The 13,896-nt window shown below is 40.3% G+C and overlaps 1 protein-coding gene across 15 annotated transcripts in view; it reads left to right on the top strand.

Annotated features, from left to right (window-relative positions):
- The window catches only part of ARPP21 (cAMP regulated phosphoprotein 21), a 127,519-nt gene that overhangs the window by 55,105 nt on the left and 58,518 nt on the right, over window positions 1-13,896 (top strand). For 14 of the 15 annotated variants that reach the window (XM_077809263.1, XM_077809261.1, XM_077809264.1 and 11 more), the window contains 4 exons: window positions 1,405-1,635; window positions 7,211-7,380; window positions 9,537-9,641; window positions 12,045-12,305. In XM_077809263.1, coding sequence (XP_077665389.1) covers window positions 1,405-1,635; window positions 7,211-7,380; window positions 9,537-9,641; window positions 12,045-12,305 — 767 coding nt within the window. The remainder of the gene's footprint in view (window positions 1-1,404; window positions 1,636-7,210; window positions 7,381-9,536; window positions 9,642-12,044; window positions 12,306-13,896) is intronic. The other variant, XM_077809256.1, reaches the window with a different exon arrangement.

The raw sequence follows: 13,896 nt of genomic DNA, 5'->3' as shown, positions 1-13,896 counted from the left end.
CTGAAAAAACCTAAATGAGCAGAATATTGTCTTCAAGCTGCTGAATGTGCCATCCAAGAATTCTCCCATCCAAGGAGATATCTGCCATTTGTACAAGCAAAATGATAAAATGAAAGAACTTCTCAGGAGTAAACATCCTAAATTTCTGATGTATAGTTTCTCAACAAACTGTATAAACCTTTGTTGGGAAAGGAATAGCTGGCACAGTCTCAGAATACATAGTGGAAATTCTTCTACAACCTCCATTAGCCTCTTGGTTAGTTGGTTGATTTGATTGATCTACTGATTTGAAAAGAGGGGGTTTTGTGCTCCTGCAGTCCAATGAAAGTCACTGGAATCTTCAGAAAGATTGTTTCTTTCTTTGCGTTCAGTTATGCATGTTGAAACTTGCTGTGAGCATGAAGATGACCTTGATGAAAACGTAACTCAGATTTTACACAACAGGGACTCCACAGAGATGCCCTATATTTACAAAAGCTACTGCAGGGAGATTTGACCGATTACATGCTGTTACTACCTCTGCTGCAGTTTCAGTGAAAAACTGGCCTGGTCTAATTACCAACAAAGAAATGGATCCAGGCAAGAACAACACTGAAAAATGATTCAGGGAAGCTATGGAACCTAGTACTAAGCCCACATGATTGATCCCAAATGTAAAAGCTATATAGGAGGAAAATGCTGATGGAACATAATCCTGAGTTCTTTTCTTCGTTCCCTTTGTAGAGTTGAAATTGCAGATCCAAATTTGTTTGTGAAGGAGGTTGTGTATGTTTGTGGTATCAAAATGTTGGAAAATTGTCTAAGTAAAATCATAAAAGATTGGACAGTTGTATTCAGAACATTGTAAATTTTTAAACCACCTGCACTCTAGCCATCTGAGCTTCACTGGGCTGTGTTTTACCATATTTGTATTGGCTTGAAGCTTTTTAATAGGCTAGGTACTGAAAAAGCAAATAAGTTGCTAAAATTATAACTGTATCTAGCAGTGAATATGGAAGACTGGTACACCTAACTAGTTAGTAAGCTGTGTATTCAATTGGTGGTGTCTTGTGGTTTTGCGTATGGAATTGTAAACTTTGTCCTTTTGGGCAGAGTGTGCGTGTCTTTTATGAATGATTAAACATGACTGTAAAGAAAATCGAATAGCATGTATTCTATTACTGGTTCATTATATTTTTTATGGAGGGGTAGACTTTTCAGGTTGGGCTGAATCACAATAGTCCTGCTTAAAACTGAGCTTGCTGGAGAGTGTATTATCATAAGGAACCATCATGGTCTGAGGGGTTAGAGGGCTGATTATGTACTAAATGCTTTACATCTTTAAAAAGTTTCATTCAGTGTAAGTAACAGCTTGAATGGAGGGTCTGAACTTCCTTCATAACTGAGATTCTGTATCTCTTTCAGGTTCAGAGTCTTCCAGCAGCGCTGGCTCCTCAGGATCACTGTCACGAACACATCAGCCTCTCCAAAGTGCATCCATTGTCCCTGGAGTGACAGCCAGCCCTTCAGGCAATGTTTCCTATACAGAGAATGGGATGAATGGCCAGGTAGCACCAAGCAACACCAGCTATATCATACTTCCACTTGAAGCTGCAGGGATACCACCTGGCAGTATCCTCCTCAATCCACACACAGGTCAGTCTGATATTCTTCCATCTTGCACTGCTTTTTAGGGAACACTGCCAACAGCATCACGTGTTAAAAATAGAATGACAGGTTTCAGAGTAACAGCCGTGTTAGTCTGTATTCGCAGAAAGAAAAGGAGTACTTGTGGCACCTTAGAGACTAACCAGTTTATTTGAGCATGAGCTAAGGTGCTACAAGTACTCCTTTTCTTTTTAAAAATAGAATGTTACCAGTACCTGGAAACGCAGCAGCTGCTAGCCGTGATTTATTAGTGGGGAAATATCTACTTTGGTTTGGAAATCAGATTTGTTTGCGTGTTTTTACAGTGGTGAGAAAATATGTGATGGCTTTGCAAAGACGCTGCAGCATAGCTGATAGGAGACAATAAGAAACCATTTTAATGTTATTGCATAGGATTCCGCTATAAAATAAGGCCCCAATCTTGCAGGGTGCTGAACGCTGTCAGTTCCCATTGGCATCCCACTGGGGCTGCAATGGAGAGCGCTCAGCATCTCCCAGGATCAGGAGTTTGTATTCTTACCTAAGCTATTTGGTCAGCTTGGGTCTGTATAATTAAACTGGAAGTTGTGTGCAAACAGGCACTTCCATATCGTGGCATCTCCACTTCTCCTTCTAACTGGAACTGTGCAGTACAGAGGCACACAAGGAAATATGAAGTAATAGGCATAAAAGTTCATCTAAACATTTGTTAACCTCAAAAACATTTGAGTTCAGATTTGAGTTGTTGAACTTGTCCTTAGTTCAGATGAAGTCTAAGCAACTTCTTGCTTTCATTCCCCCACAGTATTTTGCAGACATTATAAAGAAGGCTTGGGAGATGGGGACTGTAGGGTCGCTTTGGTGATATGGGTCCATATCAGTGATAATGATTGAAATATTATCTGGCTCTGGGTCTGCATACATTCTGTGTTCTTTAGTGGAGTTATGTTGGTTTGAGGAGGTAATAAAAACCAAGCCGTGCATAACTATTTCCCACTATACCCAGAGCTGGGAGCTGAAGCCTGTTTTCAAAGGTCTTGGCATGGTTAATTCAGGAATGTTATTTGTAGTGAGGGCCACCATTTTATGTTTGTTATCTGTCTCTTTATGTTAAATAAAAATAGTTCAGTGCCAAGACACAAACCTTTTATCAGCATTGGAAATACCTTTATAATCAATATAATGACAAAAAACTGAGAGATGAGTTGAATAAAAACATCGGCTTGAAAAACCATATTAAACCAAGCTTCCCGTAATCACTGTACAAGATAATCGCATTTTGAGGCTCTTCAAGATACTTCAGCATTTGTAAAGGCAGAAAAATATTTTAAGTTTATATTTATATAGTAGGATTAATTTAACAACTTATTATTGAACATGCATATGTTTGTTTTTTTTCAAGCTAAGCTGTTACAGTCTTGATTTGAGAGCCTGGTATTGGAGACGGGAGTCGGAGGATTTTAAATAAGTGTTCCTTGCAATAAATGGAGGAAAAAAGGAAACAAACCAGTCATTCACTCACACTTTTCTAGTTAACAGTTCCATCCACTGTGCTGGAATCTCTTGAGCAATAAGAAAGAAGCCATTTGTATGTACTCTGCAGGCCACTTTCAAGAAGCCCTTTCGTACATACCTCAGCACGCCTGGACTGGGGAGAGCAAGTGAGAGCAGCCACTGCTGCTTCTAGGAACAGTAACGGCTGAGAGGGTGTGTGCATGTTTCTGGGCATGGCAAGGATGGGGCCATAGCTGCACCACACTTGCATGCCGGTAGAGTTCTTCTGGGAGAGCGCTCTTTACGCTTGCTGTACAGAGGTAGCAAGTCTCACTGCCTAGCATATGCCCCCCAGCCTCCAGGGAGCATTATGTCACTCACAGGCCTAGTACCTCCCAGTAACACCATATAAATAGAGTGTCTGCTCCTCCCTCCTTAGCATGCCTCATCCTCTTCAGAGGCATGACTGAGCCCTCTGTGGATATGTCCACACTGCAGTTGGGAGCATGCTGCCCAGCATGAGTAGACAGACACGTGTGATCTCTGCTCGAGCTAGCACACTAAAAACAGCAGTGTAGCCAGTGGTAGCACGAGCAGCAGCTTGGCTAGCCACCTGAGTACAAACACACCCAGACCTCCTGGGCACATACGTGGGTGACACACCCTAGCTGCTGCCTGTGCTACCCTGCTGTTTTTAGCATGCTAGCTCGCTTGAGCTAGTGTGTGTCTGTCTACTTATGCTGGGAAGCATGCTCCCAGCTGCCATGCAGACATACTGTGTGTGTGGGCAGTGGGGGATGAGGGGATGGATAGTCTGTATCTGTAAAAACATTGTTCAAATAGTATTTATGTGATTTTATATTTGTTTATTAGCACATATCTGTGCTTCTTTAACACTAGACAGACTGCTCTGTTTGTTGCTGTAGCTGATTTTTAATTTCAATATAATTTTTAAAAAGTAGAAGAAGCAATTCAATTTAAACAATCAGGTCCTAGTCTCAGATTTATAGCATACATCACATTGTCACTTGTGTTGAAAATAAACCCTGCTGCGATGCCTGATAATTTTTTTAAAAATACATGCTATAAATTCTTCGTTATAACTTGAACCTAAATCTCTACATCTTCTTAAAATAAAATAGAAAAGAGTTTCCATGAGAAGGAGGCACTGATACTACAAGAGATTATCAAATATTATGAACAGATAAAAGATAAATGAAAAAGAAGCTTTGTTTCTCATAATGAGTAGATTTTTCTTTCACAGTGCAACATCGCTTTTTAGCTCTGTCGTCGTCGTCGTCTTCTTCTATTAGTTTGGTTACCTCCAGTTCTATCCTCTTTTTTTATTCTCACTGCTTGGCCTTTAAAGATTTGTCCTTCCTTTCACACTGCATAGTCACTCTGACTACATGATCCTCTTATAGCATCCAGAGACACAATAATCAGAGAGACACCATGGTGTCTCTAGTCTGATGATTCTCCATGAGATCTGTAAATCTTACCAGATACCTCTCAACACCCTCTCTGATGTTGGCAATCCTCATTCTCTCTTTTAAGTATTCCCTCTTTCCTCCAGCTCTTTCTTCTTCACTCCACCTGCAAGAAGTTTGCTGATTTATTTATTTATTTATTTATTTTTGTGAAAGGTTTTCATGTGCAGCAATATCTCTGCTTTCCCTACTCTTCAATCCACCCATTCCATCAGTCCATTTTCATCTTCCTTCTGATCTCTCCTGACACACTCTTTGACATCATCCCTTCAACAATTAAAAACATTTTGTGTTTCATTCTTATTCCTTATCACTTTGGCTTCTCCATCATCCCTTGCTCCCTACGTCCGAGAAATAATTAATTCCTCAGTGTTTGCAACTGTCAAACACTAGACCCTCCTTTTCATTTCCTGTTTCAAAATTTTGCACTCCATTAGCTAATGCTCCAATCTCATCTTTAAGTTTACTTCTTCCTGTCCAGTCATCTTTCTTGAATGAAGTGTTGTATTTGAAACAGTCTTCTTTGATATTGTTCTTGAGAACCTAGCATTGCCTTCTGGAGTCTATCATCTTGGTCGCATAGTTTCACTCCTAGTTGTCCAGTTGTTCCTTTTTGGAACCCCTTTCCCTCTAGACTTCTCCACTATGGTGTTACCCTTAGTGAACTTCTCTATCTATCCCTGGTGGCCATCTCTGAATTTAACTTGACAAGTCCCTTCTGTGCAGATACTAATTCAATTTACCTCCTTCACTGTTCCAGTGGTTGCTTTATTGTCTGCCTCATCAGTTCCTGGCATTCTCATAGCTGTTGCCCTTTTGTTTCAAAAGAAGATCCTTAACCAACCTCCCCCAGTCTCCCATCTCCTTTTAAGCACTTTGAATCAGAGCATGCCCTCCAATTCCATGAGGTGGACCCAAACTTGCGGTGAGGAGGCATGAAGTGCCCTCTGTAGCATCATCTCTGCCTTCCACAGACCCTGCTGAAGTTCTTTTGTGGGGATCAGACTGCACGGTTGGGGCTGAGTTGCTGCTCTCCATGCCATAGTTGTCCTCCATAGAGCTGAGCCCCTCTTCTCTTTCAGGCAGTTTAGTCAGTATCCCTCTTCATTCTGAGTGAAACACATGGTGAGCATGCAGCCTGGAGCATTCACATTTTAAGTAGATCAGGGTACGCTCCTCAGAAAGGTGGTTAACTTCTAAATCTGATCCTGTGTGTCAGAAGTGAGAAAAACAGATGGGTATTGAACAGCTTGAGCAGGCGGTGGGAGGAACTGGGAGCTGGTGGGTGATTAGGAGAGACTGGCTGGGCAGTGAGAGAAACGTACCTAATGCAAGACAGCCTTGCTTCAGTCAGGAATTGTGGCAGTCGTGTGATGTTGAGGTGAGAAACTCTTTATTTCACGATCAGCTTTCTAAGCCATCGAGTTCCCCTGCATTTCCCTCTCCATCTGAAATGGAAACAAAATGAATACTGTGGATGAAGTTCTACCTTCAGTATGATGGAGGGAAGAATTTGCCCCATACATTCAAAGACACTTCTAGGGCTTCTGCGTGTGAATTTCCAGAATGGTCTCTTCTAGTCTCTTAGGACATTGTCCTCAAAAGTTTAGAGCCTTGTTTCTGAGATGTGAAACTACATTCAATTAGCAGGGTTTTTTCCCCCCTATTAGAACTACAATGCATTAAGCATAGTCTTATGGTTTGCATTCCATTTACATAGGGATGAAATGGGCATGAATATCTTCTATCTCCAATATTTGTTCCAGGATGCAATTTCAGCATTAAGTTAATTCAGCAATGAAGCCGTTAAAGTACATCCTTGAAGTTCATTCCTTCAGCTTCTAACCATAGCATCTGGACATCTTTGGCACAGTCCTTGTAATCTTCCACTCGTTTATGCACTGGACAAAACAGGGTGCTGTAACAAAAGCGCGTTCTGGCATACGTGAAGGAGTTACGAATTTAAGTTTCATTTATGTCATGCACAGCTGTACAGCAGAGTGCGTGCACACCTCTGCTTTCAGTCACTCATGTAATTGCGTGTGGCATGGCAGCTCTATAATTTATCAGCCTAGTCCCATTTTGTGCTTTACTCTGGTGTAAACTGATGATGGAATGTTTCTGATCTCACCGTTAATGCCTCTCTATGCCCCTGCATTTAAGGATCTTCAGTCGTGGCCTGAGAAGTTAGAGAGAACAAACCGGATATGTGTTTGTTATCAGATCAGTAGGAGCCCTCCGTAATCTTTCCACTGGGGGTTGTCATTCTCTTGCTGCATGCAAAAGGCTTTGGGTATTGACTGAGGCACAAACATGTAGTCAGAAGTACCACTCAGGGATCCGATGTACATCTCTCTGGTGGAAGAAAAATGATCAGTTACATCTTAAAGTGCCATTAACTAACAGATGCTACCAGGCTCAGCAGCAAATATAAATAGCTGCCGCCTTAACTGGAAGCATTGTGAGCCATGAGCACTTTACTGTTGAAGATCAATTAGTACAAAGAGAGAGCTGCCTCCTAAATATGTGCCTGTCTAGTTTCTTTTAGTGGATGTTATGTTCTTAAAAGTATTCAGCAAATTAAGTGTATTTTGTTTCAGGCCAACCGTTTGTAAATCCTGATGGTACACCTGCAATATACAACCCTCCCAGCGGCCAGCAGCCAATTAGGAGCCAGCTTGTGGGACAGTCTCAGCAGCAGCCTTCGTCCCAACAGCAGCAGCAAGTGCAACAACCACAGCAACAAATGGCAAGTCACCTTGTCACACAGGTATGGCAACTGTTGAAAGGGGAGACCAAGCTTTCATCAAGGCTGGGATGATTGGGTGTGTTTACCTTCCCCACAGAGCAGCACTATAATCTCAAAAAAGCAACTAGACAAAATGTCAGGGTGGTTTTCTTTTGAAATAAATCTCAAAAGAAAAGCTATCCAATATTTTCTGGGTGGATGGAACAGGTAGAAAGATTTTCATCCTGAAAATGATTATTAAATCAGGTGGTGTACATGCGGAAAGTCTCTAGATTCCATTTGAAAAAATTGAAATGTGACTAAAAGCCCTAATTATTCTTTCATAGAGAGGTGCAATATGTAATTTTGTAAAGGGCTGGGATACTTGTACATAGCTCTGTTGATCTTTTGCTGAACACCTGGTAATACTCACAGCTTCTGAAATCAGTTGTATTGTTAACTGTTTCTAATTTCAGATTGTTAGTTTCTCTTCAAGTTTTCTTTGAGATCATTATATGTTCTCAATTATAATGATGTAATAATAATACTATTGGTAAATTTGGTCCCTTAAAGCTAATTTAGCATTAGGGGCCCTATTCTTCTAATTGTCTAAAATATTATATGACCTTCTTTGATGTAGCACCTGAGCACCTTTCCCCGTATAGTGTATGGATATGTCCCGTTGACTTTAATAGGAGGTTCATGAACATACGTACAAGCAGATAGTACGGCTGAGTGTTTAGTTGTCACATTTTTATTCTCTACTTCTCAATCTGTTGAGGTCCGCATGTGGGACAAAAGCAAAGCTCTGAAGGCTCAATAATGGACCCAGTCAGTTTGGTATAACTTCTGTCTCACTGAGGGAAATATTGGAACCTAATAATAATAGTGCTGGAAGCCTTAATCAGCGTGGTCAGTGTAAACAATATACTGGCATCTAGCCAATATATTGAGCTCTAGGTCCCAAATCAGTCCCTCTCAGAATAAAAGGGGACTTTTTATGAGAGAAACTGAGTGTTTCTTCATGGAGATTCCCACACATCACTTAATGGGTCTGAGAGATTTTTACCCCCAAATCTCTCAAGAAAAGCCATCCACAAACATTATCTAGAGTCCAATGGCTCTAGCCTCTGGATGTCTCCCAGATTTGTCACAGTAGTGTGTGAATGGAGTCATGTTGCCAGAGAACTTTCAGGGCTCAGCTTTTACAGAGGTGAGAGGTTGAATCCATAAAACAGTAAATGCAGCCTAAGGTTCTATGAACTTATCATTATATATACATCAGACCAGAGAGGGGGCCCTGGCTGGTCCAGCTGAATATCAACCTACTCCATTAGCATGAACCCAGAACTACATGGGGAGCAAGGGTAGGGGATAGATAGACAGTACTGCAGTGCCCTATTTATGAACAGAGAGCAGTCCGGATTTGCACATGGAGAATTCCTCCATATGTAGATCTAAGGAGACTCATTCTGGTCCCAGATCACCCAGGTGTAAATCCAGAGAAACGCTACTGAAGCCAGTTTAGTTAATCTGGTTTTACTGAGTACAGAATGCGGCCTAATATATATAACCTCAATTTAAAGATTCAGCTCTTCCCAATAATTTATAACCGAAAAGGCAGAATAGTACCAAGCTTGTGTAGGATTCATGTAAATGAGAGACTAAAATGAGAGGAATGCTAAAGCTATTCCTAGGTAAAACACCCTCCGTATGGTTCTGTATAAACACTTTCTTTCATTTATCTAAACATCTCCTCTAGGTAACTTGATAATCTCAATTTTGTTGTTACTTTTCAGCTTTATAATCATTAGTTTTCTACCTATGAAACACTCTGAGTTTAAATCAGCCATTAACAGAAAAATTCATATCTATGCATATGCTGTGCTTTTTCCCCTGTGATCTCTGTGAGTTATAGCATCTTGCTTTAGCATGGCAGCACACTAATAATAAGAAAATAACCACGGTTTTATTTGTGTATCTCATGAACTTGAAAGTCTGTTAGTCAGCAGAAAACAATAACAAAGAATCACAGGATTGAGGGACCAAAATGCAAGCTTAAAGTCACAGTCACTGATCTATTGTCTTTACCTGAAGATAGGTCACCTGCATTACCAGAGCTTTAGTTCCAAATAACCGTGTTTTGCTATTATCTAAGTCTTGGAGTGTTGTATTTATTGTCTCATTTTATTTTGTAGCCTGTTCAGGCTTTGCAGCCATCTTCCCAGACAGTCCAATATCCAGCTGTTTCTTATCCACCCCAGCATCTCCTGCCAGTCTCTCCAACACAGCAGTTTCCTGTGGTACTACAGATTTTTTAATTTATTTTTGTGGTGATAGTTGATGTGGGGTGGCTGAGGTGAACATGTGTGTGTTTGACAGCAATGTGTAGGAATGCAGGGCAACTTGTGTTAAGGTCTTTGTAAATCTCTCTTTTATCCAACACTTCTGGAATACTTTAGCATTTTATGTCGACAAAGTTTGGAGGAAAACCTCTTATGGATGTGGTGAAAGACTTGTGTGACATGCTTCAGAATCTGTAGAAACCATTGTACTCTAAATCCACTGGCTGAACTTATTCCATGATCATATTGGAGCACTTAGATAACAGAATATTTGTGAAAGAGCTGCAGCTCTAAAGGCATGTGATGTACCGTGCATCTTGACAAAGCACTAACGGACATGGAGAATAAAAATAGTGTACCTCTGGAGTCTGAATCTGGCCTGATGCTTACAAGGTGAAAATTATACTATTGTAGAATGAAACTGACATTTTAGTACGTGGTACAGGATTCTTTTGTCCTGTCTTTCTCTCTCATTTTTATTTGTGGCTGATGTCACCTGGTCATGTGAAAAGGTAGAAACAAAATGGAATAATGCCTTTGGGACCAAATAGTACTACTAACACATAGGAGAAAAGCGCTATGTTTAAAGGCTCAGTAGTGGCTTATTCTACCCATTCACACACACTGGAAACCCTGTGGAAAAATTGTTGTCATGCATAGTAGATGTGTGTCCCAGCTAGCTCCCATGACAAGTATGTGACCATCTGTTTCATAGTGTCTCATTCATAGAAATGGGTAGAGGTAGATTAATAATTGTTAATTTATTAGCTGAATTCCTCATTTTTCTCTTTGTGAGTTGTCATAATTGTTTTTCCAAATTCACTTGTTTAAAACTATTTGCCATCAAAGCAGTGGAAGCTGTGGGTGCGCCATGTTTCTGATATTCAGGCAACTAATTCAGGTACCTAAGAATGGATGCAGGAGCCTGGATTTAAGCACACAGGACCAGATCCTGGCCTACAGTTTTGAGAATGATGGCCCATGATACGTGTTCCCAGATGGAATTAGTGTAAACCTTAAAAAATGACATTTCCTGTGACTGTGAATTTGAAAAATGGCTTACAGCAAATATTCTGGTGTATTTATTTAAAAATTCACACATCCTTTTCAAAAGCTCTGCCAGTGAATGCATTATGCTAGAATATTTTTGGAGAGTGAACATAGTAAGGGTATGAACACAATCCAAGCAAATTCATTTAAAAATTCATAGGACTATTTGAGGGGAAAAAATTCTTTGTGGTGTTTGCCCTCTTCAGTAACGGGGTCTGAGCAAGCAGTTGGGGAACACAGCCTGCATGTTTATGCACAATGCAATAATAATATTTTCTTATTTCTCAATGGAACGAAGCTTTCTTCAGGCTGTTTACCTCCAGAATGCAGGCAAATGTTAAGACAAATGGACCTATGTAGGCAAAGCCCTTAGGGCCAGATTTTTAAAGGTATTTAGGCTCCAAATTCCCATTGATTTCACTGGGGCTTAGGCATTTAAATACCCGTTTAGAAATTCGCTCTGAACCCTCACAGAGTCCTATTGAAGGCAATAGGAGTCTGCTCAGGCACAGCGCTCCACTCACATGGATCATTTTATAAGGTCAGGGCCTGATGCTGTTTTTACACCACTATACACATTAAGGGTATAATCTGGCTCCACTGAACACAAGGGAAGCATTGCCATTGACTTAATTAGGGGCCTGGATTTCACCTTCTATGCTTGCTTGGTATCTTGGTCCCTGCCCTAGCTAGATGGTGGTCCTAAGACTACTATATTACATGTTTATTAAAACCAACTGCATAAAAAGTCTTTAACTAGCAGTTGAGAGCTGCAAACTGCTCAGTCTCCAGATTACATATTTTTGCCTAATATTCTATTATCCTGTATGGATTGGGATATTCAAAGGAATCAAGGGTGCCTCAATCACATTGAATTTCCCTTGGGATACTTACAAAATCCCAACTCTAGTTATTAGAGTATCCTTGGTTAAGGAATACTGTGTTTGTGAGGGGAACCCATAATTACAAAGTAGTGCTTATGTCCTTTCCGTTCAAAATGTGTCCCTTTGAAAGCATTAGAGTTCACTAGTCTTTAGAATATGGGTAGGATCAAAGAATTCCAACCCATGAGGAGGTGCTGTTTCTCCATGTGGTGTAATTTACCTTACAGTCTGGAAGCATTTTTCAAGCAGTTTTCAGTGTTTTATTTTTATTTTCTGTTTATTTTTGTTGGTTACTCTGAGTTGTTTGGTGGTGCGTGAATTTATTTTCACCTGCTTCTCATGCTGTTCTTAGAACCTGGCTCTTTGTTTTTCAAATGTCTACTGCAAAAATCATGTTGATCATTTTCAACTGACTTTTGCCCCACAGCGAGATGACATGACAACACAATTTGGCCAGATGAGCTTAAGTCGTCAGTCATCAGGAGAGAACCCCGAGTCGCCTTCTGGTCCTGTCTACCCATCACCTATTATACAGCCATCTGGCCAGCAGACTGGTTATGTCATGGCATCCCCAAGTCAGCAGCTTCCCCCAGGAAGTTTTACAGGTTCAGGTCCACCCGTATCGCAACAAGTACTGCAGCCTCCCCCACCACCCCAGGGCTACGTACAGCAACCACCACCTGCTCAGGTAAGTAGAATTTTTACCTCTTTATTGTGAGTTTAGCACATAGCTCCAAACTCTGGGACTTCTGTATAGCATCATAAATGGAACATACAGCATAGGCTGGGGGGGAGGGGGTAACTGGAGAATATCTTTTCAAGGAATTCACAGCTACTGTGGAGCAGATTCTTTTTGGCAGTGGGAAGTTTCCATCATTTCTGTTGTTTCATTGATTCCAACAACTCCTCCCTCCCCCACCATCATTTTCTGAGCATTCATCTGTGTTCCAGGCTGTATCTGTACATGAATATGAAGGAGGAGGGTGAACAAACATTCAGAGTGCCTTTTCTCCTGTGAGCCACATGCATGCTAGCAGAGGTAGCCATTCATCATATTTAATTGACTTGAACATGTAAGACACCACAGATCAGTAATTTTTACTGTCTTCCTGAAGACTGATTATGTTTTACTGTTCGCCACCAAACATCCATGGATGTCTCCTGGGTATCCTTGCAGAACACAGAAAGTGATTACTGTCAAGAAGTAAAATGCACGGATGATTTTCTGGCCCATTTTCAAGGTATACATTTTAAAAAGTCAAATTTCCAACTTAATTATAGAAAACTGCATTTAACGTGCAGCTTAAAATGCTAAAATGTCATTAGTCGGGGTGGGGGGAGGTGGGGAAGTTGTTTTATCCTCTAGAAAAATATTTGTTTAAAAAAAATCCCACCAAACACTCTAGCGTAAAATGATTTTAATCTATGGTGTTGTTTCTGTTAGTTATTCCTTATTGATGATACAACTGCAGTTGTTGGTATGTCTCTGCACTGTTGTAATAACAAAGAATGTGGATTACTAAGCTACTTTTAACAGACTTGGGAGTTACTGTCTCCTTATTTTACTAATTATTAGTACAGAAAATTAGAAGAGTAAGGGCTGTTCATGCCACAGAAGATACAGTGGCACATGATATTTCTAAGTCTAAATATGGTGCAGCTATTTGCCCCATATATGTAATTTCCTGAGTAAAGAGCTTGCAAAATATTTAATAGAGCTAAAATATTTAGCAGCAAAGCTTGGTCTTTACACGTGGAATTTGCCTATTTTTCAAATTGCAAAAATTCCACAAAAGGGCAGTGTTATGAATTCATTTTATTATATAAAATATTACAAGAAATATTTTTCACTGTGTAGCGATTTGCCAAATGTCCAAAATTTACATGTGTGAGTTTGGGGAAGCGGGGGACAGAAGAAGTTGTAATATCCCCTTTTCCCCCACCCAAACTACATTACATTTACATGATAAGCAGAAAGCTAAAATCTTACAAGCTGCTCTGGGTTCTGTTCCCACATCTGTCACTAGCTTTTCTTAATACTGTGTGTTCTATAACATTTTCAAATATTATTTAATCAAACTTCAGAACACTTCTCCTAGTGAACTAGATAAATATGAGCCAGCTCTGTTTTACAGACTGAGGTTTAGAGAAGCTAAGAGATATGTTTCATGGCTATTACAGTGAGTCAGTATTAGAATCAGGATTAGAACAAAGGTCTTCTGTCTCAATGGGCCATGTTGATGCTGCTGTACCACTGACTGTGTCTTGTCAAGTCACTT

This window comes from Eretmochelys imbricata, chromosome 2 (genome assembly GCF_965152235.1).
Source record: "Eretmochelys imbricata isolate rEreImb1 chromosome 2, rEreImb1.hap1, whole genome shotgun sequence".
Lineage (NCBI taxonomy): Eukaryota > Metazoa > Chordata > Testudines > Cheloniidae > Eretmochelys > Eretmochelys imbricata.
The sequence above is the reverse complement of the archived record's forward strand: the minus strand, read 5'-3'. Positions and strand labels throughout refer to the sequence as shown.